General features: G+C 39.4%; 1 protein-coding gene across 3 annotated transcripts in view; it reads left to right on the top strand.

The window, feature by feature from the left end:
- ttc13 (tetratricopeptide repeat domain 13) overlaps window positions 1-25452 on the top strand; it is a 66507-nt gene that overhangs the window by 25850 nt on the left and 15205 nt on the right. For 2 of the 3 annotated variants that reach the window (XM_043695411.1, XM_043695412.1), the window contains exons 8-17: window positions 653-763; window positions 2185-2267; window positions 4114-4255; window positions 8696-8870; window positions 13529-13685; window positions 14694-14824; window positions 17118-17250; window positions 19491-19583; window positions 21738-21821; window positions 23979-24063. In XM_043695411.1, the coding sequence (XP_043551346.1) occupies window positions 653-763; window positions 2185-2267; window positions 4114-4255; window positions 8696-8870; window positions 13529-13685; window positions 14694-14824; window positions 17118-17250; window positions 19491-19583; window positions 21738-21821; window positions 23979-24063 (1194 nt within the window). The remainder of the gene's footprint in view (window positions 1-652; window positions 764-2184; window positions 2268-4113; window positions 4256-8695; window positions 8871-13528; window positions 13686-14693; window positions 14825-17117; window positions 17251-19490; window positions 19584-21737; window positions 21822-23978; window positions 24064-25452) is intronic. The other variant, XM_043695414.1, reaches the window with a different exon arrangement.

The raw sequence follows: 25452 nt of genomic DNA, 5'->3' as shown, positions 1-25452 counted from the left end.
CTGAATAGTTCTGACAAGGTGGACATGGGAGGGATGTTACCTTTTGTTTGTAAGTCCAGAACCAAAGGATATTGTTTTAAAATTAGTGGTTGCTGTTTTATGACAGAATTTTGGGAGAATATGTTTCCTCAGGGTTAAGAACTCCTTGCCTTAGCAAGTAGTGGAAGCAGGGGTCTCTGATCCTCTTCAGGGCAAGGTTGGTAATCTTAGGAAGGGGAATCTGATGTTATCAGATCTGATGTAGATTGGAATATGGAATGCAAGGCACAAACAGATCAGCCATGATCTTGTTGAATGATCGAGCAGGCTTAAGTGGCCAAGTGGTCTATTCTCCCCCTGTTTTGTATTTTTGTGCATTTAAGAGAATGTATTGAAAGAATTGGTGTTTTTATTGACATAAATAGGTCCTAGGGCAACTTGATATTTTTCCTTTTTCCCTTTCCATATGGCACCTGCTCTTATCGAAGGCACGACTGATCTACAATGTGCACTCCATCACACTAAACTCTGTAATTAAAGAAATTAGTATTTGATATGTTTGGATAATCAACTTGGAAGAATAGTTATGTTACCACGTTTTTTTAAAAAATACTTTGGTTTTATTTCTAAGTTTTAAGTAGATTTCTAGCTTTTGTGTAATTATATCATCCAGGATTATGCAGCAGCACATGAAGATTTCCAGTTGTCTTTAGAAATGAAGAAATATCAACCAATTGCAATGCTGTACAAAGGTTTAACCTTCTATCACAGAGGTATGCTGAAGGTAAGTGTATTATGTTAGAATAAGGATATTAAACCAAATCCATCAATTTTATGTGTTTGAGAAATCCAGAATTACACCTGCTGCTGAGTTATTCACTTATAATTATACCTTTTAGATAGCTGACAAGTCATTTAAATTATTAGGTAGCAGTATTTCCACAACTTGTGAGCTGTTCTCTGGAGAACAGAATTGACCTACTGGGATGCAAGAGTGATAAACTTCCATCTATAAAAGTTGTTGTCTGTCCTTCCGGAGTCTTAACTGCTGGATCAATTCATTGTCCTGCATTGTTTTGTTTCCCCCTCAAGCTGATTTAAATTTAATCTCCCTTGCAGATTTTGAAGGAACTGTATATCTAAGTACAGAGGAACCTCGACTGTCCAAAGGACGTGAGTGGGAAGTATTTCGTTTGGTAAATTAAATTCCGGATAATCGAATGCCAGCAAACGTAGTTTAGCCAAGCATTGAGACCTTGTGATCTTGCTGGATAATCCAATATTTGGGTACTCGAAAGCCGGATAATCGAGGTTCATCTGTAATGTGACAGTATCTGGAAATTAAAGTTATATAATTTTATTTTCTGGAGCCATTATTTCGTAAATATATATATATTTACTGATTTTGCAGAAATGCTATTTCATGCATTTTTGATGCAATACTTCCACAGCTTCTCTACCAAGACCACAAGAAAATTTACCACAAGGATTATGTAAATAGCCCTTTAGTATTGAAATGTTAATACTTGGGGATAAAGTTCCTTGTTTACTCCATAGCTCACAAAGGTTGCTTGTAAGTGAACTTAAGATGAAGCCTCAGTACCTGGTGCAGCACATTTGTTGTATTGATCCTTTCTGGTTTAATGAGCATTAGCTCTTTCCTTTCTTAGAATTCAACCATTGACTGCATCTGGAGGCTACGTTTAAGGCAATTCTTAGAGCATTTCTCCAACCGTCTCCTTCAGCTCCATGCAATTCCTATGATTGACAGAGGGAGTTGACATTTAGGATTGACATTTTACTAATTTACGCTACAGTGTGTTGAGGCTCAGTATTCTGGGCCACAGTGTTGCTTTTGGTATATTAAAATATAGAAGAAAGTGAGGACTGCAAATGTTGGAGATCAGAGTCGAGAGCGTGGTGCTGGAAAAGCACAGCAGCACGTCAGTAATGATGAAGGGCTTATGCAGTAAACCTCGATTCTCCTGCTCCTCGGATACTGCTGTGCTTTTCCAGCATCACACTCGATTCTATATTAAAATATATCCTGTTCTTGTAGTATCAATTACTTGCGGTTTGTGATCAGCTAATTGGTTGATCTAAATAACGATTTAGAGAAAATTCTGCTGTAAAATAGGCACGTTGTATTTGTTTCATGTGATTAGTTTGTAAAATAAATCTTGTTTTTGTTCTTTGCTCTTGTAGGAAGCAATTGATACATTTAAAGATGCCATTAAACTCAAAACAGATTTTACGGATGCTTATAGAAGTCTGGGCCAAGCCTACAGGTTTGTTTAGTTTTAGTTTTGGTGGGAAGGCGGACTAATAAAGTGCTTTTAATTCAGTTCTTAGTTTATTTTTATTCACTAAATTGGAACAAATATGAGGGTACGGACTAACAACAAAAGACTTCTGTAATTTGATCTGCTGGTAGGATTGTTAGACTAGCTTACTCCTCCACTGACTCTTCGATGATATTACAGAAAATTGCTTTAGCTGGAGCAGGGCCATCGGCATTTCTGAGCTAATTTTTCAAGAGTGCAAAGTCTAAGATCTTCAACATTTTTCGAAAAAATCAATCTGCATTTTTTTTTTGCCCTACTTACTCATTTACTCATTTGTGTCCAGTTTGTGTTTTACTTCATACGTTCAAGCAGTAGCTTTTACTGTCAAAGGTTGGCATTTATTGCCCTTCCCGAACAGTCCTCTCACAGGCAGTGATGAGACTTTTTGACAATGGAGTGGCTTGCCTACCCATTTCACACGGCAGTTATGAATCAACCATATGGTTGTATGTCAGAAGTCAAATAGGCTAGATTGGGTCAGGACAGCAGATTTCACTCCCCCGAGATGTTAGTGAACTATTGGATGCTGTGACAATCTGGTAGTCACACGGACACCACCACCTTTTTCATCCATTAACCAAATTGTCTTCTGAGATTTGAATACATGTCACAGGATCATTAACCCACCACACTGGATTCAACTGTGACAACATAACCACTGTTCCAATGTCTTGTGGTTTTTGACTCTCTACTTGACAGGGGGATCATTTCTCGCTGTACTTGCAGTTTTCTTACCAAACTGAAATAATTCAACCTTCAAATTATTATTTTCGTGATCTACATAAATACAACTCTTCCACGCACATGTTCAAAGTGAACATCTAAGCTCCACATATGATATCCTTCACATTCATTCTTTGGGTTAGAATGTGTCAGATTTGAATGTTTTTCCTTCGAGCAAGTCTGGCCTAGATTAAGTCAATGAAATACTTTTGTATTCTGGATAAAAGAACACTTTACTCAGTTTTGACTAACGTGGTAATTAGTAAAATTTGTAGTTCTCTCATGATTGTTTGCAATATTTTCTGCTCCCTTTGCAAGTAGGGAATGAGAGGTGTGTCCATTTTTATGGAACGTTTGGTACAAGCTGAGACCACAGTTCAGCTTGAGCACATAGCTGCTTTGTTAGTCCAACTATTTTTCTCTTTTCCTGGCACATTGGACTTGAAAATTTGTTCTGCAATCTTGAGACACTGTTGAATGAGGATTTAGCAGACACCGTTAAAACTGAAGGAAGATAAGTAAAGATTGATTGATGTTGAGCATGCGAGTGAACTTGACAATTTTCCAAGCTGGCTATGAATGGGACTCTATTTCAGCCTAATACACTCTGAAGAATTATTAGAATGTTCTGGTGACATTCATACAGTGTCCATTGAGTGATGCAGGCATAGTAAAGTAAGAGGTATACTATTAGCTCCTTGTTGCTTGCTAGCCACCAGCCTGTGCTTTTATCTAATAGTTGACTTGCCATTAAGAATTCAGAATGTATTTGAGAAGGGATTGTTTTAAACTTCAGTACCATTTGGAATTCAACTAAAGCCAGCATGAAGGTGGTAAACACTTCTCCTCTGCATTATTCAGATAGCATGATCCCTGATTTAACCTTCAGTGTTTGTCTTTCTCCAAACTCCTTAATTTGTATTAACAAATGCTGCTTAATATAATTGGAAAACTGTCTTAATTGACATTATTTATTCATGATGGGCAAGTTTACTAGTGTTAATTGTGGGGAAAAGTTGGCATGTGAGGCTGATGCATTCTATTGTGATACTGTATTTTTCTACAGAGAATTGGGTGACTTTGAAGCAGCTATGGAAAGTTTCCAAAAGGCCTTAATATTGAATCAGAACCACATTCAGTCCCTTCAGTTGAGAGGAATGATGCTTTATCATCATGGCAGTGTCCAGGATGCTTTGACTGACTTTAAGGTATGTGATATTCCTAGAGGTTTTCCAATTGATATTAAAAGGTTTTTCAGATTCATTTCTCCCACTCAGTCATATAATTCCTACAGTGCAGAAAAAAGCCAGTTAGCCTATTGAGTCTGCAATGATCCTTTGTCGAGCATTCCAGCCAGATCTGCACCTCATCCCATTTACCATGGCTAATACACTTAACCTGCACATTCTTGGGCATTACAAAGTAATTTTTAGCATGGCCAACCGACAAAACCTGCACATCTTTGGACTGTGGGAGGAAACAAGACCATGTCCGGAAAACCCACTGGGGAGAACATACAAACTCGACACAGATGGTTGCTCATGTCTGGAATTGAACCTGAGTCCCTGGTGCTGTGAGATGGCAGTGCTAACCACTGTGCCACCATGCTGATGTACTTTTTGACATTTACTCAGGGTTGGAGAAATTGGAAGGTATTTGACTTTCTCTCGTGTATCAATGCTGCTGTTAATATTTATGAACCAACCGGAATTTTTTGTGATTTGTTTTTCTTTTCCTATTTTAATGTAGGTGTGAGCTTACATTGGCATTTGACAACAGAGCAGTCAAAACCATAATTGCCTTGTAAACAAAAAAATTGACCGAAAAGTTGGCATACATCTAATTTTTTTTTTCTAATTCATAATAAAGAGCTAGCTAGTCCCAACAAGCCTATGTATGTGCATAAATTTAAACATATTTCATCATAATTTAGAGAACTGTTGTAGCCATTTGACCAAAATGCCTTTTCCCGATATCATTAATGTGAAAAATGTGATGTTGTGTCTGGCATCCAGTTTTCCTCAACATGTCCAAGGTGTCAGCAAAAAATGGGAGTCTTGAAATTAGCAGAAAGAGATGTGATGATGCTTCCTTGTTAGTTACAAATCTCTCATCTTGGGATTCAGATAATGCCAGATACTGAGCTTAACTTGCATTTGTTGCCTAAATCACTGAAAAGATTCCACCACAGACCTGACTGCCTTTTTTAATGTGTAGATTAGATTAGATTCCCTGTAGAGTGTAAATAAGTCCTTCGGCCCAACAAGTCCACACCAACCCTCCGAAGAGTAACCCACTCGTACCCATTTCTCCTGTGACTAATGCGACTGACACTATGGGCAATTTAGCATGGCCAATTCACCTGACCTGCACATCTTTGGACTGAGAGGAAACTGGAGTATCCAGAGGAAACCCACGCAGACAGTCACCCAAGGCTGGAATTGAACCCCGGTCCCTGGTGCTGTGAGGCAGCAGTGCTAATCACTGAACCACCGTGCCACTGTGATGTTTTTTGACTAGTCTATCTTTGAGAATCAAAGTATTTCATTTTATTTTGATGGTCTGAGCCACAAGGACATTCTGTTGCCTTGGTCCAGGGTATTTACTGCAGATTGATTTAAACAAAAGGCTTTTAATGAGACTTAAAGCATCATACTTTGAGAGTTTAGATCCCTTGGTACATTTTAAATATGCTTAAATATCCATATCTTTGAAAGTTTGCTGTCAAATTGCGACTAACATTGCATTAACCCAGACATTCAACACACAGTCTCGCTATATCATTCAATATCAAAGAAAAGGTCCCTTACTTCCCTGTTAAACTATCAGATTGTTGTGCATCACTATGGTTTTAACCCTCACTCTCCCCTTCCTAATAGTCCAGCTAGTGGAGTTGTCAGTTCACATCCCTACCACAGCTGGAAATGTATTGCTGGAAAAGCGCAGCAGGTCAGGCAGCATCCAGGGAACAGGAGAATCGACGTTTCGGGCATAAGCCCTTCTTCAGGGCTTATGCCCGAAACGTCGATTCTCCTGTTCCCTGGATGCTGCCTGACCTGCTGCGCTTTTCCAGCAACACATTTCCAGATCTGATCTCCAGCATCTGCAGACCTCACTTTCTCCTCAAACATCCCTACCACAAGTCACTGAAAATAGCTTGACTCCAGGATTGTTGGTGTGAAGTTTAGCAGTGTACCCTGCTGCTTCCAGTGTTACGGTCTCAACTCTGTTAATCATTGTATCAGTTTCTATGTTTGTCAACTCCCATTTCAGTAAGCTGCTCCAAAACCATGCTGCTTCAAATCTGGAACCTCTCATTCCACTGCAGGTATTTCATGTGTCTAACCAGTTGCTTACACTGCATATTTCAGCTTTCTTTGAATCTCTTGAACCATGAATGCTGTTACATCTTCTGACTGTAATACTCTATCTGGTTTATGTATGAAGCACGGGTGAAGTGTCTTCTCTTCTAAGAATTGCTGTATATTTTAAATGTGAAGATCTATCTACTGTTCTTTCAAACACTCCTAATCTCCTTATTAATAACATTGATTTCATACCATTTCAGCATCTAATGATTGCAGTATGTTGTTCTCTACAGTGGCTGCACAAGTGCCAGACAGAACTTGCATCAAGAGAGGCCCTAATCATGTCCACATAACAGTGAATAGCATTGCTATTTCTGAATTGCCCACTTTCAACTTGATGGGAACTACCAGTGATCAGAAACAACCAGAGCAGCTGTATAATTACTCCACCTATAAAAGCATATAGGAGGTTGGGAATTCAGAGCAAGTAACTAGGCTCTTGACTCCCCAGAGTCTGTCCACCTGCAAGGCATGCATGTGATGGAATGGTCTCCCATTGCCTGGATAAGTGAATCTCCAACAACACAAAAAAAAAGTTTGACGCCCTCCAGGGCAAAGCAGTCTGTCCGGTGGCATCACATTGATAATCTTAACATCTTTCACTCCTGAAGCACAGGAGCAGCAGTGTGTAACATCTACAATTGGCAAGGGTCCTTTGGTAACACTGCCTACATTCACGACCTTTATAACCAAGATGAATGAGGGTAATATATGCATGTGAACACTACCACAGCACGTTTTCCTCCTCTGTCATTTCTTTACTCTCCGAGTCAAAATTATGAAATTCTCTTCTGAGCAATACCAGGGTCAATGTAAACCACATAGCCAACAATTCAAGAATGTAGCAAAACACACAGTTCTTAGCAATTAGGGACGCGCACACACGCACACCTTGAAGTATTTGCCAAGGCTAGCTCCGTCATTTATGTGTGCATGTGATCCCACTCATGTCTTCAGATATCTCCCATTGGATTTGTTGGTTTTGCTGCTAAAATCCTAATTTGTCTCCATCTATCTTATTGATTTGTACTATTTTTAATTGATTTAGTTCACTGCTACCTATTGTTATGGACCAGATGAAATCCCCTCAAAATATGTTAAGATGATTTAGACCCTAACTTTTCCTTATTTTAAAGTTATGTGTAAGGCTTTGCCTTCGAGATACAATTCGATTAGTCAAACTATTCAACTTTTAAGTGATACACACTTTGTTTTTACACTACAGTTAAAATATAAACAAAATAAAAATAAAATAATTGGCTTAACTATGACGGCTATAACTATCAATGTTTCACAAAATAATACACCGCTTATTAATTGTTCGAATATAGTAACATCCCTTAAACGCACTCTTGGCAAAGACAAATTCAGTAAAATATATTATCTCACATGCAATTCTAGCAGCAGGAAGACATCTCCAGCTTTTAGCTGTAACAGAGAAAGGAATAAGAGCTTCCACATCAAGACACCAGCAACTGCTGAAGACTAAAATTTAAAAGAAATTTGCTTCTGTGGGAGTTTCACGCCACCTATTCAGGCCACTTCTGTTGTTCCAACTTTTTAAAAAAAAAAACCCAAGGCCTCCCAAGCTGTTTTCTTTATTGGCTTTGGAGAATTCTGCTCATCACCTCTGCTTCAACCTTCAGTTTAAAAAAAAAGCCAGAACAAAATGCACCTCTTAAAGCCATAGTGTCATCATATCTACCTCTTGTCTTATGCATATTCCAGCATATTGTCTATAATCAGTCCTCTCTCTTTCAACTGCTTTTTTGTCTTTATAAAAATTTTGTTTTTTAAAATGGTTAATTTTCTTTTCCTTACAGTTCATCCTTCTGCTTTTCAACCTACTGCATCCATTGACCTTCTCAAATTTGCTTCTTCACTGATGTATATTGGAACTCGATCAGCCTGCATGTTTAGGTGCCCACTCATTGTTTTGGACCAATTGCAGCACAATCTTATCCTTTATAGTCTTCTAGAAAGCACATTATGTTCACTGAAAAATACACTCTGGGGATGACTGTTACTTTACGCCTTGAATTTGCCATGTGTTGCAAACTTCTTAGTGAAGGACTTCGGTTTTAATGTCACCTCTGCATATTTACCAATTTATCACTGTTCTCAATGCTGCTACTTATTTGTGTAAGTACTGAGAAAGAACTAGGGATCAGTTTAATATTGTTTAAATATCTATTTCTGCAAATACTACCACAGAATTTGTGAAGTTTGAGAAACTAACTCCGTAAATGTGCTTGCTTCCTTTTGTCAAAAAAATTGTAGGGGTGCCTGCAGTTGGAACCATACAATGAGGTTTGCCAGTACATGAGAGGCCTGGGCCACGTTGCTATGGGCCAGTTTTATGAGGGAATTAAAGCTCAGACTAAAGTGATGTTGAATGACCCACTTCCAGGTCAGAAAGCAAGTCCGGAGTTTCTCAAAGTGAAATACCTCAGAGGTGAGTTGCGCTCTGTTATGCTTTAAGTCTAATTTTCCTGATATATTTTTTGACAAGTACTTGCGGATATTTTGAATGTATTTCTCCCACCATATTGGGAATACTGAACAGATCTTTCATTCTAAGTAAATCATTTGAAATGTAGCTTAACCATCAATCCATTGTATTCATTAAATGTTATGACACTTCTTCATTATAAAATTTGCTTGTTACAATGTTCTTAGGAAATATATTATAATTCAAATTACTGAAGCTTTGTATGCCTTAAAGAAAAGCACTAATTCAATTCTTAAATAGGCATGTAACATTTTTTTGAACTTTCAGACAATTGTGAAAGCACCAAAGTGTCGATGAAAGAAATGGAGAGTAAGGTACCGATAAAGGGCTCTTATTGCAGATGACTGGTTGATTATTTAACCTGGTTCTCAATTACATTTAGATACTTTGGGGAGAAAATGAGAAAGAAAGTAAGTGACAGCAGGAAAATGAGAAGGAGCTGGTAGCTGATATTGATTTGAGGTGTGGTGGTAATGTAGAATGGTGGTAATGTAATAATCTAGAACTTGAGGCTAATGTTCGAGGGACGAGTTTGAATCCCACCATGGAAGATAGTGAAATTCGATTTGATGAAAAATCTGGAATTAAAACTAGCTTAATGATGACTGTCTAACCACTTGATTGCAGTACAAATCTATTAGATTCACTAATATCCTTTTGGAGAAGGAGATCTATCATAATTGGAGTCTGGATGACATATGATCCTAATGTGGTTGACTCCTAACTGCCCCCTCTGCAAGGAGAGATGGATAACAAGTGCTGGCCTACATTCCATGAGCAAAGTTTTTCTTAAAAAAAATTCCAGAAGTCTTCTATAGGCAATTGAAGGGTAAAATATTTTAAGAGGAGGGGTGCAGCTGATTAGGGATCAGAAGATTGATCTACAAATGGATGAGGGTAAGATGAATACTTTACCAAAGCAGAAGATATTGCCAAAGTCATAGTGAAGGAGGAGATAGTACATGGGCTAAACATTGGTCGAGTTAGTATTTGAAAGGCTGGCAGGATACAAAGTTGTTATGTAATCGTACCTTGATACAGAGGGAAGTGGCGATGGAAATTGAAGAGGCACTGTCTGTAATCCTCTGATTCTTCTTAGAAACGGCAGTAGAATTGAGGGCTAGGAGATTAGCAAACGCTCACACCTTCATTAAGCAAATAGTAAAAGGATAAACCCAGCAACTATAGAACAGTCAATTTAACCTCAAAGGTAAGGAAAGGATAACCAAAGGCAATATTGACAATTCCTTGGGGACCAACTGTGGATTAATGAAGGAAAAACAACAAAAACTGATTAAGACAAACCAGTTGAGTTTAACTAACTTGATTATTTGATGAGATAATAGGGTTGATGTGGTATATGTGAATGGGATTGTGGGAGACATAGCAGTTTGGATCAGTAATTGGCTTGTTGAAAGAAAACAGAGAGTTGTAGTTGATGGAACATGTTCATCTTGGTGTCCAGTTACTAGCGGCGTACCACAAGGGTCAGTGTTGGGTCCACTACTGTTCGTCACTTTTATAAATGACTTGGATGAGGGCTTAGAAGGGTGGGTTAGTAAGGGAAGGATGTAGTAGGTTGCAGATAGACATAGGATGCAGAGCTGGGCTGAGAGGTGGCAAATGGAGTTTAATGTGGACAAGTGTGAGGTGATACACTTTGGATGGAGTAATCGGAATGCAAAATACTGGGCTAATGGTAAGATTCTTGGGAGTGCAGATGAGCAGAGAGATCTCGGTGTCCATGTACACAGGTCCCTGAAAGTTGTCACCCAGATTGACAGGGTTGTTAAGAAGGCATAGTGTTTTGGCCTTTGTTAATAGAGGGATTGAGTTCCGGAGCCAGGAGTTTATGCTGCAGCTGTACAAAGCTCTGGTACAGCCACACTTGGAGTATTGTGTATAGTTCTGGTCACCGCATTATAAGAAGGGTGTGGAAGCTTTGGAAAGGGTGCAGAGGAAATTTACTAGGATGTTGCCGGGTATGGAAGGAATGTCTTACAAGGAAAGGCTGAGGGCCTTGAGGCTGTTCTCGTTAGAGAGAAGAAGGTTGAGAGGTGACTTAATGGAGACATACAAGATAATCAGAGGGTTGGATAGGGTGGACAGGGAGAGCCTTTTTCCAAGTATGGTGACAGCAAACACGAGGGGACACAACTTTAAAGTGAGGGGAGATAGGTATAAGACAGATGTCAGAGGTAGTTTCTTTACTCAGAGAGTAGTAAGGGTATGGAATGCTTTGCCTGCAACGGTAGTAGATTCGCCAAGTTTAAGTGCATTTAAGTCGTCATTGGACAGGTAAATGGACGTACATGGAATAGTGTAGGTGGGATGGGCTTCAGATTGGTATGACAGGTCGGCGCAACATTGAGGGCTGAAGGGCCTGTACTGCACTGTAATGTTCTATGTTCTATGTTCTATGTACGTGAAATTCAAATTCAGTAAAACTGGTGTAATAAATTCATATTCTGATGATATAGTTCAAAATTTAGCATAGATTTTGATTGCTCTGTTGTCTAAAGCCTACTTATGAACAGGTTAGGAAGGCGGTGCTGGATTTGATGGATTTGACTGAGACAGGCTGGGGGGAGGGGAAATGAGGAAACTGGTGAAATCTGAGTTCATCCCTTGTGGTTGGAGGGTTCCTAGCTGGAAGATGAGGCGTTCTTCCTCCAACCGTCGTTTTGTTGTGGTCTGACGATGGAGGAGTCCAAAGACCTGCATATCCTTGGTGGAGTGGGAGGGGGAATTGAAATGTTGAGCTACAGGGTGGTTGGGTTGGTTGGTCCGGGTGTCCCAGAGGTGTTCTCTGAAACGCTCCGCAAGTAGCCGGCCTGTCTCCCCAATATAGAGGAGGCCACATCGGGTGCAGAGGATGCAATAGATGATATGTGTGGAGGTGCAGGTGAATCTGTGGCGGATATGGAAGTTTCCTTTGGGGCCTTGGAGGGAGGTGAGGGGGGAGGTGTGGGCGCAAGTCTTGCACCTCCTGCGGTTGCGGATGATGCGCTATAATGTGTTGCTGGAAAAGCGCAGCAGGTCAGGCAGCATCCAGGGAACAGGAGAATCGACATTTCGGGCATAAGCCCTTCTTCAGGAATGGGGAAAGTTTGTCCAGCAGGCTAAGATAAAAGGTAGGGAGGAGGGACTTGGGAGAGGGATGATCTCCAGCATCTGCAGACCTCACTTTCTCCTCCGATAAAGCTGAAGGGGCAGGGCCGATGGAGAAAGTGGTTAACAGGAAATCCTGGGCATCATAAATTGAAGGCGCTTCATGAGGAATCTTTTGTAAAACACTGGTTTAGCCTCAATTAGAATATTGTGTCCAATTCTTGGCATCACAATTTAGGCAGGGTGTGAATGTTTTAGAGAAGATGCAAAAAAAGTCAGGGTTCCAGGGATGATGAACTTCTAGAAGCTGGGCTGTTCTACTTGGAGAGGAGAAGATTGCCAGGAGATTTGATAGAGGTATTTACTTCATGAGGATGTCTAGGCAAAGTACATAGAGAGAAACATTTCCAATGGCTTAAGGTTTGAGAATGAACAGGGATCTATTTAATGTGTTTAATCTATTCAATGTGGGCAATAACATGAAAACTTTTTTTTAACACAGCAAGTAGTTAAAATCTGGAATGCAGCATCACTGTGTGGTGGAGGCAGATTCAATGCTTGCTTTCAAAAGAGAATTTGATTGACAACTGAAGAAAATTTACAAGGTTCTAGGAACGGGACCAGTCAAGTTATGGACAACCAGTTTAACTACTGTTTCTCTATCGAACTGCTGATCTTGTGCAGAAAAGCAACTGTCTTTAGTTTCATTTTCAAATATTCCTCACCCATCACTATTTGCTGGAAGTTGAACATTGAGTTACAGACAATAAATTAGGTTTCAGTGTAGGGAAGCTGCTAATGTTAATTTTGACTGCAAATGTTATGCCCTTCTGCTTTTCTCAATTCTGGTTCTTTATTTCCTTAATAGTTTCTGCAAGCGCTTTGTCAATTCCCTTCTCCTCACCCATTTTTTCATAGCTGTCAGTTGCCTTTTTATCATTGTTTTTGTATGAGGATTGGCACATTAATTCCCTCCGAGGATTGTTTGATAGCTGTCAAAAAGAGGTACCTTAGTGGATTTCCTTTTATCTTAGCAATAGGACGATAACTATCGAGCCTCTTCCAGTTTCACCATAGCTGTGATTGCCTCTGATTTTTGCCACTTTCTCCTTAAAATGAATATTTAGTTTCTATTTGACTTTTTTCCATACAGCGATGCAGCTGAATTCATCTTGCCCTGTGTGAAAACCTACTCATTCATAGAATCATAGGCTAGCTCACCACTGCAAGCAGCTGTTCAGTCCCTCAATGTGTGCATGTTGTCGTGTGTTGGAACACCAACATGTGCTGTCAAGGTTATCACCTCAGTTCAGCTCCATGTGTGGGTGACACAGATTTTGAGGCTTACACTCAAACATTTCAGCAAAGCTAGTTACAACATTTTGGCGACTTCATTCGGTAGTAATGAATGGACTGGAATTTTAGATACTCTTGAGTAAATGTGGATGCTATTCTAAGCACTTTGCACATTGTTGCTTAACCCTTTTTAGAATATTCACGTTACTTACATGCACATCTTGACCTGCCGGTGACGGAGTATAACATAGACATTGACCTTCCTGGAAATTTCAAGGATCACTGGGCCAAGAATCTTCCCTTTCTTATAGAAGACTATGAAGAACAACCAGGATTACAACCTCACATAAAGTGAGTTTTAACACTGCTGTCTAATATTGTCAAGCCATTGATTATCTTCTTTCATAGTTTGATTTTTATTAGGAGAAGTGGTGAAGCATCTCCGATCGAGCAGTATCTGTGGAGAGAGAAACAGATACTCAGAACCATGTTTTGAAGAAGAGTCATGCCCGAATGAAGCATTGGCTCTGTTGCTTTCTCCACAGATGCTGTGGGCCTGTTGAGTTTCTCCAGCATTCGCTTGTTTTTTTTGTTTAGATCTCTCGCATCCGCTGTTTTGTTTTATTTGCCACTTGTATTGAGTATGTATGATGCTTCAGGATGAAGGCGTTCAGAGTAAATGTAGGTGTCTATTGCAAGAGAGAAACTCTTCAAAGAATGGAATAAAATGTTCAATGCAATATTAAATGATATCAAAGGTATTAAGATACGGGCATTTGGTTATGGCAAAATTGGAAACTGAGCATTGAGGACGTGCAGTTAGGAAGATAAATATAGTCTGAAGAACCTAAGCACGGTCCATTGAGAATAGATTTTGGACTTCACATGATTACTTAACGAAATTAACTAGTGCATAATTAAGTTACGAGTGTGTGTTGCTGGGAAAGTCCAGCAGGTCAGGCAGCACCCGAGGAGCAGAATGCTGCCTGACCTGTGCTTTCCCAGCAACACACTCTCGACTCTGATCTTCAGCATCTGCAGTCCTCACTTTCTCTAGAATTAAGTTACGTCAATCCAGAGAACTTGGGTTCTAACTGTGTGAATTAAATAACAAATGATGTTGGCATCCAAATTTATAAAAGGAAAAATTGAGTGTATCTTGTTGCTAGAACTTTGGAATGCTGTTAGTATTTTAGTGAGGTGAATAGAGGGTAAGTAATTTGGGTTGTGAGAAAAGAAAGTTAGATTTCCCTTCAAATTATATCAGTCTGTGGTGCTAGTCAAATAATCTATTTTGAATATTGTACTTTTGTACTCTTGCATAAACTAAGTTTGATTGGAAATATTTTTGAATCTTAGAGATGTCCTACCTCAGAACTTTGAAAGCTACAATGTTGAAGTCCAAGAGCTAATTTGCGCAGCAGATCGCTTGGGTTCTCTGATGCAGTATGACACACCTGGTTTTCTTCCAAACAAAAGGATACACAGAGGTAAGCTGCAAGATGCTCAGGCTGAGGAAATGTTTTCAGAATGTTCTGGTGTGCATTTTGAGCCATGTTGCATCCCAGTTGAGTACTTGAATCTGCTCCTGGCCATGGAAGATTTTGTGACCATTTTAACATCAGCAATTGGAGCTGATATTTTTCGCACTTTGAGGTGTTGAGCAGCTCAACAAAATCATAGCTGATCATCATCATCAAATCCACCTTCCCATATTATCTCCATAATCCTTAATTCCCAAAGTCCCCTGTTGGTTTCAGTCTTGAGTAGATCTAAAATAGTCAGTGTCCACAATTCGCTGAGTATTTAATATCTAAGATTCACAACCCTCAATAAAAGAACATTTTTGTTGGTGCACTCAACGATAGAAACTGAAAATGCTCAGCAATACTTTGTTGGATTAGCATTGCAGCAAGTTTTCACTTAACTTGGATATTCCTTGAAAAAGCAAAACCTGTACTGCTAATATTGTATTTGACTGTAAACTCTTGTTGCAAATTTACCATGTTCTATAAAGAGCTTAAATAGGCCATTTGGCTCCTCCAGGCTGCTCCACCATTCAATAAATTGTGACTATTCTGATTTTGACCTCAACTCCACATTGCTAATACCCCCTCAATGCCCTTTACTCCCTTGTCAGTCATGAATCTATCCAATAGGATAAGGTGAGGACTACATGTGTTGGAGATCAGAGTTGAGAGTGTGGTGCTGGAAAAGCACAGCAGGTCAGGCAGCATCTGAGGAGCAGGAGAATTGATTAAATCAATGACCTCTCACCTTCTCCCCCACCTTCATCTACCTATCACATTCTCAGCCATCTTCTCCACCAACCCCCTCCCATTTATCTCTCAGCTTCCCCGGCCCACCAGCTCATTCCTGATGAAGGGCTTATGCGCAAAACGTTGATTCTCATGCTCCTTGGATGCTGCCTGACCTGGGCTTTTCCAGAACCACACACTCGACTCTGAATCTATCCACCTCTGACGTAAAATATTCTGACCCTACCTCCACCATCTCTGCGGAGGAGTGTTCAACAAGGTAGTAACCTTTTGACAGAGAAAGTCTCCTCATCTCAAGCTTCAGTGGGAGACTCCATATTTTTAAAATATATCCCTTCAGTTCTAGAATCTCTTAATGTAGAAACCGTCCTTTCAGTATTTATGTCAAGTTCCCTCAGGACCTTATGTTTTATGCCTGTCGGTCTTCTAAACCAAAATGAACTTGGGCCCAACCCGTTCACTCTTTCCTCATTGGATAACCCCCTCATCTGAGTCATCAGTCAAGTTTTTCTACTGTGAACCATGGTGAGATTAGGGAATATACAACCATTGATTGAGTTTTTATGCTAAAAATGGCTCATCATCTCACCTTTTCTTTTCGAGATGGTATTCTCTTGCAGCCAGATTATTGAGCAGTGATTTGAATATGTTGCGTCTATCCGACTTCAGTAAATAACTGCATTGTCAAATGACTATGTTTCTCTATAACTGTCCATTTCCATCTAAAGATGGATGTGCAGAAATTCAGTTTGTTCTTTTTAACGTCTGTTGCATTGTGAGGCTTGGTTTAGAAGGTTGAGCCTTGGCTAGAATTTGCTACAGCCCCATACTCTTGTATTGATAGCTGTTGACAAGATGAAAACCTGTACATTTGGGTCTAATCAGTTGCAGGCATTGTCCAAAGCGTTTTTCTGAAGCAAGTACTGGCCCTATAGTGGGACTGCTTGCCAGATTTCATACCAAGCTTAGATTGTTCTATACAGTTTATAATGGACATACACCTTTTGAATGTTGTTGTGACAGCACAAGTTTTTCTTATTGTTGCATCGCAAATCACTGAAACCCATCACAATATAGTGGGGAATACACGGTGAACTTCATCTGTGCTCCCAGATTGGATCCAGTTTTCACACATTAGCTCATCTCCAAGTTGGGTAACTGCATTTATGCCTCTGGACAAAGGAGTTGGGGTGAAAGAAATTATTGGATTCCTAATTGCTTGAAAATAATCCTTGTTCAAATGTATAAATGAGGCACTAAAATCAAGCTTGAATGTTAGGGCTTCTACAGTTAGAGTTGCCAACAGTTACCAACGCGTCTCAATGGAAAGGGAAAATAATGCTGCACCGTCTGGCGATCCCATCAGTGAATAATGTTAAAATGTTAATTTCACGTGTGTGGGTTTAGAACTAAGGAATAAAACACACAATTGAACAAACCTTTATTAGTATTTGTAGCAGAAAACATTTTGTTTTAATTTACAACTCTTCTTGTGTCTCTGCAGCTATGGGGCTTGCAACATTAGAAATTATGCAGGTTGTGCAAAGAGCATGGTCAAATTCAAAAATTCGTGTGAGTGGCAAAACCAGACTCATGCAGTGGAAGGACATGTTTGATATTGCTGTGAAATGGAGAAGGTAATGGTATAAAGTGGTGAAAGGATTCCAACTGAAAAAGGACCTATACCCGTGTAATCCATTCAACCGCAGCATAATTTAGTATTTTCTAAATTCCTGTAACAAAACAAATCTGTAATTGAATAATTATAGCTGTGAACCATCTTAAAATCTAAAGAGAAATGTAATAACTGAATTTAGTGACCTGTTTTCAGGATGTTGATCAATTTTGGCATGAAATATCACAATTCATAATACAAATGCCATCCTTTGACGTTGCCAACAATGATGAAAATAGAAATTCTGTTGGTTTGTCTAAGGAAAACTACCTTTTAGCCTTTTATTTTTCAGTGCTGTGCTTCTTGCAGCAATAAGGCCAGAATTTGGATTATATCTTGGATAAGTGCACTTTTAGAGGTTTTGAAAATAAGATTTGCCAAAATGAATACAAAATTCCCTCAAAATGTTCCCCACTTGTTACGACATGGGGTAAACTCTCCTGCTTAGTTTAAAACCAGCAAAACAGAAAAGACTTATCCCGTGTAGTAACCTGTGAAATTTCGATAGGCCAAGAACTATTTAAAGTAAAAATTAACAACTTTATTTCTTAAAGTATAACAGAGAATAATTAACTAACAACTATTTACAACTCCGTCCTGTAACCTATCACTTACCTTGCCCTTCCACTATACTAGTCCGATAAAACTCCCAATTAAGATTTACAAAAACAAAACTTTTTATCTCAAAACCAGGCAGCTTTCGGTTCTTCTATTTGGATCTTCCTGGGTCTTTTCTTCTTAGGAATTCTGCTTCAAAGGTTACTAATTGATAAATGTAACTTTAAGAGAGCTATTTCTCGGGTCGTCTTTTTAGATGCTGGTAGCTGGGAAGTTCTCAACTGTTCAATTTTCCCCAGTCTTATACTCCCAAAGCATCAGATGGTGTTATTGGCATTTAAGATTGTCAATATACTAAATTCAAACTGGATTGGAATTTGTTTTTTTTGGAGGTATAATTTAAATTGATTGGCCTAATTTGAATCTGTTTTGTCATTTCCAGGCAATCAGCTAATTTAGCTTTCAACCAAGTGTTACATTGTTACCTTATTGAGAACACTTGGTGCTATGTCAGGTAGCTCTATCAGGTTTTAACTCTCTTAAAGGTACAGAACATCCACATCTTCACAACACACTGATAAGGTATTCTACAAAGCTGCAGAATGGTTTTGCTGATGTTTCTGCAATGACCTGTTTGTCGATAGTAGTCTGAGCCAAAAAGTCCAGAATTCCCAAAGTTTGCTTTGTGATCCACTATATTAGCAGGTGGAAAGTGTGGTAGTTACACCGGTTCAGTAAGAAAGGCATCAGTAAATTGATTGGTACTATAGAAATACAGAAAATCCCGCCTCAGGCGACTAACTGTGTGGACTTTGCACGTTCTCCCCGTGTCTGCGTGGGTTTCCTCCGGATGCTCCGGTTTCCTCCCACCATCCAAAGATGTGCAGGGTCAGGTGAATTGGCCATACTAAATTGCCTGTAGTGTTAGGTAAGGGGTAAATGTAGGGGTATGGGTGGGTTTCGCTTCGGCGGGTCGGTGTGGACTTGTTGGGCCGAAGGGCCTGTTTCCACACTGTAATCTAATCTAATCTAATCTAAAAAAAACATTCCTTACCTTCCTGCTGCATATTGCTACTGAGTGATACCAGAGGTTAAAACCTGTCGATGGTGGATGAGGACCTGTTTGAGCTTTGATGTGATGATCCTCATGGCGTCTATAGCATACTACCCATCCTTTCAAATGAAGAATATTTTTCAAAAATATTGGTGTTCATGTTACCTTGCATTGCGGCAGATATTGTTTTCAGGAGGAGATGATGAATAATTTAATTTCACTGTAAGGTAAGTAAGTAACTAACTGCCATCACTAGGTTCATTTGTTTCTAATGTTACTTTAATACTGTCTTTTCCTAAATTTCTTTCAACTTTAAGGTTATGTTGAACTCCAAGTCATACTTTGGTTCATGCTAGGAATTCTTCAGTTCCTTATTTGTATTGCCAATTGGATAGAACTTTTGTATCTATACGAAGAGAAACCATCTTTTGCTGGTGTAGCTGCTAGCGTTAGCTAATTTGGCATTCATTGTTGCTACAGAAAGCTCCAGCAAAACTGGCAGTGTTAAACCAAGTTTTTCTAAGCAGTTCACTTCTGGAGTGATTTTTTTTGTATAAGTTACTTCATTCTTTCTTTATGTTTAACTGTAGAATTGCCGATCCTGATCAACCAGTACTATGGTTAGACCAGATGCCAGCCCAGAGTTTGAGCCGAGGCTTCAATAACCATATAAACCTCATCAGGTAAACCTTAAGTTTGACAAAACAACTGAAATCAATTGCTTCAAATCTTGGATTTTTGAACTCTGCTTTTGAGAATTACTAATTCATTTCATTTTCTGTAACCTATTTTGGTTTTATTTTCCAAATGAAAATTTACTTCCTCACCCTGACCTCATCCTCACCTACGCTGGCATGTAAGGTTAAAGCAAAGACCACTTGGTTTAACAATAAAAAGGTTTCCCATTCACGGAGATCCTGCAGAAAAACTTGCATTGATGTAGTTCCATGCAACATCTTAAGATGTACCAAAATGCTTCACAGCCAATTAAGTATTTTGGAGTTGTGCCGGGAAGGTGTAGTCAATCTGAGCACCGCAAGTTTCCAAAATAGCAGTAAAACAAATGACCAGACAGTTGGTGATATTTGTTGAAGATAAATGCTGGCCATTATACCAAAGGGAGGTGCTCAGCACTTTGAGACCCTCCTGACAAGGCAGCTAAGATTTCAGTCTGCGTCACATCCAAAAGGTACCACCTTCAAAAATGGAACAGCCTCTGGATTAGGACATAATCTTCTCAATCTTCTGACTCGAATGCGAGTGTTACTCTTAAGCCAAAATCAATGCTTTACCCTGAGTATACACTAGGGGAGTGCCATTTTTCTTCTATGATGCTTCACTTATTGTATACAGTTCTGGTCACGACATTGCCAGAGGGATGCCAATGCTTTGGAGAGGGTACAGAAAAGGTTATCCAGGATGTTGCCTTGTATAGGGGATTTTAGCAATGAAGTAAGGTTGGATAGACTGGGCTTGTTTTCACTGAAACACAGGAGGTTCAGTGGTGACCTGACAGAAGTTCACAAGATTATGAATGGCATGGATAGAGTGGAAAGTATGAGGCTTTTCCCAGGGTGGAGCAGTCAATTACTAAGGGACCCGGGTTGAAGGTACAGGGGCAATGTTTAAAAAAAGATGTGCAAGACAAGTTTTTCACACCAAGGGTAGTGTGTGCCTGGAATGCCCTGCCAGAGGAGCTGGTGGAAGCAGACACAACAGCAGTATTCAAGAAATGCCTGGCCGAATACATGAATAGGAAGGGAATAGAGGGATATGGGTTTGTAAGTGAAGGCAGTTTTAGCGTGGGACGTCAAAATATGTTGGTGCAGGTTTGGAGGACTGAAGGGCCTGCTCTTGCGCTGTTTTGTTCTTTGTTTTTAGTGAATTTCGGGACTTTGGAATATTCCTCCTGAAGTCTATGCAGCAGGAGAATGGAGTTGACAATGGGAACATTGGTGTGGAGAGATGTTAGCTGTTGAAACTTTGCATATTGCTGCTTTTTGTTGGTTCAGAAATGGGTTGACTTGTAGTATGTTTACCTTCTCTCCCAGTTTTGCCTTAATTTATTAATCTTGTATGTTTGTGTTGGATGAGCCGATGGGAAGAGGGGGTGATGTATTATTGTTCTTGGAAAAGAAACATTCATTCTGAGCCATCTGTTGCTGTAGCTTCTGTGTTCACTAAAGCAAAGTCTCCTGACTCTGCCATTTGGGTCACATACAGTCCACAGTATGACCATTGAAGCCGAGTCTATTTGGTGTTATTGATTGATTTTTCTTGTTTGTGGTTTGTTTAAGTTATGTGAGCCTGAAGGTTTGGAAATAGTTGTTAGTGCAGTTCTCTGGGTGGGGTAAGTCCTAAATCTGAATGTCAAGATCAGTGAGGACCAGCAACCACAACTGTGTGCCTGAGAATGGGGGGGATTGATTTAAAATTATGTGAAGTGTATGCACCTATATGACCCATGAAAGTACAAATCCCTAAATGATTGGTATTAATCAGCTTGCACCATTGATAGAGCACAGTTTTGCTGCTATGACGCTCCATTACAGTATGGCAGATTTGGGATGAGATGGAATTAATGCTAATCAGGCAGAGGTAGAGAAAATTTAAGATAAGTGTACTATGTGTACACCAAACAATGGGAGCAGATCTTCTTGCTCTCTCAGCTTACTTTTGCATAAAGTGATCTCCTCCTCCTGGTCCTCTTAACGTATGGATTTGATGTACTTTTCTGTTTACTGGTTTTATACACCCTCAGCTGAAGTTTTGAATCTCTTGTATTCTGTTAATCCTAATCCTATCAACAGTGAATAATTATGTTCTCTCTTCCTTAGGGGTCAAATAATTAACATGCGATACTTGGCATATTTCGACAAAATACTGAACTTTATTAAAGACAGAATTCTTGTTTATCATGGGTAATTCACTTTTTTTTTAAAAAGTCTTGCTGGACAATTTGAATTGTCTGCTAACCTTCCATGCCATGTTACCCTTTAATCAAAGGAACGACTTTAACATCCACATTTCAAAAATACTGTGCATTTGAAGAGATTTGCAACTACACTGGATAGAGTCATAAAGTCAAAGTCAAATGTACAGCATAGAAACAGACCCTTCAGTCCAACTCGTCCATCCCAACCAAATCTAGTCCCATTTGCCAGCACTTGGCCCATAATTTCCCTATCCCTTCCTATTCATATCCCCATCCAGATGCCTTTTTAAATGCTGTACCAGCCTTCACCACTTCCTCTGACAGCTCATTCAATACACACACCAACCTCTGCATGAAAATTTGCTGCAGCTCCCTTTTATATCTTTCCCCTCTCACTTTAAACCTATGCCCTCTAGTTCTGGACTTGCCCACCCCAGGGAAAATACTTTGTCTATTTACCCTACCCATGCCCCTCATGATTTTATAATCCTCTCAGGTCACCCCTCAGCCTCCAGGGCAAATAGTACCAGCCTATTCAGCCTTTCCCTATAGCTCAAATCCTCCAACCCTGGCAATATCCTTGTAAATCTTTTCTGAACCCTTTCAAGTTTCACAACATCCTTCCAATAGGAAGGAGACCAGAATTGCATGCAATATTCCAAAAGTGGCCCAACCAAAGTCCTGCACAGCTGCGACATAACCTTACAACTGCTAAACTCAATACTCTGACCAATAAAGGAAAGCATACCAAACACCACCTTCACTCCTATCTACCTGCGACTCCAGTTTCATGGAATGATGAATTTGCACTTCAAGGTCTCTTTGCTCAGCAATACTCCCCAGGACCTTATTAAGTGTATAAGTCCTGCTCTCATTTGGTTTTCCAAATGCAGCACCTCATTTATCCAAATTAAACTTCATCTGCCACTCAGCCCATTGGCCCATCTGATCAAGATCCCTGTTTCTATTCACAGTGCAATATGTTGAATGGCAACTCTATTCAATGCTTATTTATTTTGACCACTTTTGTAAGCATTGGCGGGGTTAGGGCAGCAATTTCAAATGTTAGAATTCCTGTGAAGAGCGATAACTAGGTAAGAGATTTTAATTCCTTGCGGTTGACTAAGAGGATCACTCAGTGTGATTTTAAGATTTTTACTGCGACAAACAAACTAAAAGCAAAATTGACTAATACTATTTAGTAGGCAACTAACACTATCAACAGAAAAGATATTCCCACTTATAACCCAATTGAACATTTTGTGCCCAAGTTGTATCCCACAGCCTTTATTCTACAGGAATGAGACCAACATCGCTCCCAGCTTTCCAAGAGTGCACTTCTTCCCAATTTGCAAAGTTCTAGTGTCAAATGATTATCAGAAGGCACTTCTGAGAAGAGGAGGAGTCCCAAACCAAATAGTAGCAGTAAGCTCTGCTCTGGTGATTGTTTCTCCTCCACCCTCCCAAGCAATGCCAGGATATATCTTTGTGATTCCATGGGTTGCATCTCTTTGACCAGAGACTGTCTCTTCTCCTGAATTTCTGTTTGGTGAGTCAGAGAGAACTCTCAGCTGTATTCTGTCTGCTGACCGTATAGTGGCAACCTTTTGAATCTTTTTCTTTTTTTGGCCAAAAAAGGAAAATACTTGAAGATTGAAATACCATCCACAGTTAGTCCAGTTGGGTTCATTTTTATTGACAGATGTGAGTGTTTTATACTTTTCTCCCAGCAGGTCTTTCACTTGTCCTCTCTGTATTTGTGGTAAGAAGGCACCTAGGCTTGATGTCAGGCAGATCTTGAAGAGCATCACATGACTATTATTTTTTCCTACTTGGAATTAGAGAGACAATCACGTTGCATTATCATTCTCAAAAAAAACTTTCCAATCATAACACAAGCTTCCTGTAAGCTGGAGACTTGACAGTAATAAGAAGCAAAGGATGAAGTTTTTATTCTGGATGGTTGCTCAAATGGTATGTGACAGGATTGATGGACCAGGTAGTCTTTCCCTGTTCTGTAATTTTGTATGCTTGTAGTTTTTCACATTTTATTATGAAAAGATATAAGAGAAATTAGATATAGATGACTTCATTTATAATTAAGAGACCTTTCTAAAAATGACCTTTCCCTCCTCTCCTCCAGTGCTAATAATCCCAAAGGTCTTCCTGAAGTGAGAGATGCCCTGGAGAAAGTGAAAAAAATTGAAGACCTCCTTCCAATTATGAAAGTAAATTCACCAAAGAAACTCTCTTTCACATTATGAAAGTATAATTTTATTATTGTTTCAGAGCTGGTGTCACTAGTTGATTTTAAGATTGCATTTCAGTTCCAACTGGGTTTGAATGAACCTCTGCAGGCAAGATGAGTGATGTTTTAATACTGGATGCTGCTGACCCTATCAGATTTCATGAACCGTATCTAAGAGCGCAAATGTTTAGATACAGCAAGACCTATGAGTCTGCTGTTGGGATAAGGGAGCTGGATTTCCAAGTAGTCATTTGGCAGTACAGAATTTGAGTATTGCTGAAAATTAACATGTCGGTTTGGTACTTAAGGATATTTGCAAAAATACCAATGTACAACATTTTTCAATTCACTTGCCAACCAGATACCAGATTTTCTCATACTAGATAAAATATTGTTCCCATTTTAACTTGGTATTTCATGTGAATGTCTTGATGAGAGCATGGTGAAAAACTTCACAAACTGTTCTTTTTAAGCAATGTATAAGTAGATTTGGTAGTGTAAATGCTCGTGTTCTAGAATCTAAAAATGGGACACCAGTATAAATTCAACTCTTAACTTAGCACAGTGACCTACCTGAATTGGCACCTACCTGATTTCATGAAATTTTTTTCTGACTTTTCCTAACTTTTCAAAAAAAACCCTCAAAATTGGTAATTTGGGTACAGAAGTTAGATCAAATGAGGGTGAAGAGAAAACATTACATTTCTAATTTGTATTAGTTGATAGTCCAGGGAGATTCTTAAAGAATTGTCTTTCCAGTAATCTCAAATTGTGAGGAGGTGAAGCTTATTTGCTAAAATTTTGCCAAACAGCATCACAGAGTACGGAAATAGTCTTATCTTTTGATCAACCATTGCCTCTTCTGTAAATCTTTAATGTGTCAACATGGTTTGATCAACTGGGTAACACTTGTGTGAACATGCTACAGCAGTGTGACAAATTCATGTGATTCAGTACCATGCTAGACATTGGAATTTACTGCATGAGGTACTGGGAGCTTTGTCCTTTTGGTAACCAATGTCTAGTGAATTTAAGGTTCTTTGTATGAGAATGTAAACATATATTTGAAAGGGGACATAGTTTCAGAAGTAAAGATCAATCATTTCAGACTGAGCAGAGAAATTTCTTTGCTTAGAGTTGTGAATCTTTGGAATCACCTGCCCCAGAGGGTTGTGATTGTTCCATCATTGAGTATTCTTGAGCCCAATATCAATATAGATGTTTGGTGTCATTGGATTTGGGGAGCGGGTGAGAAAGTGAAGTTGAGCTATGATGATATTGAATGATGAAAATGGTTTGAGAGACCGTGCGGATGACTTGGTACTTCTGACGTGGAGTTTACTGGGGAGGAGGGAAGAAATTCCTTGGA

The sequence above is a fragment of the Chiloscyllium plagiosum genome, chromosome 9 (assembly GCF_004010195.1).
Source record: "Chiloscyllium plagiosum isolate BGI_BamShark_2017 chromosome 9, ASM401019v2, whole genome shotgun sequence".
Taxonomy (NCBI): Eukaryota; Metazoa; Chordata; class Chondrichthyes; order Orectolobiformes; family Hemiscylliidae; genus Chiloscyllium; species Chiloscyllium plagiosum.
The sequence above is the reverse complement of the archived record's forward strand: the minus strand, read 5'-3'. Positions and strand labels throughout refer to the sequence as shown.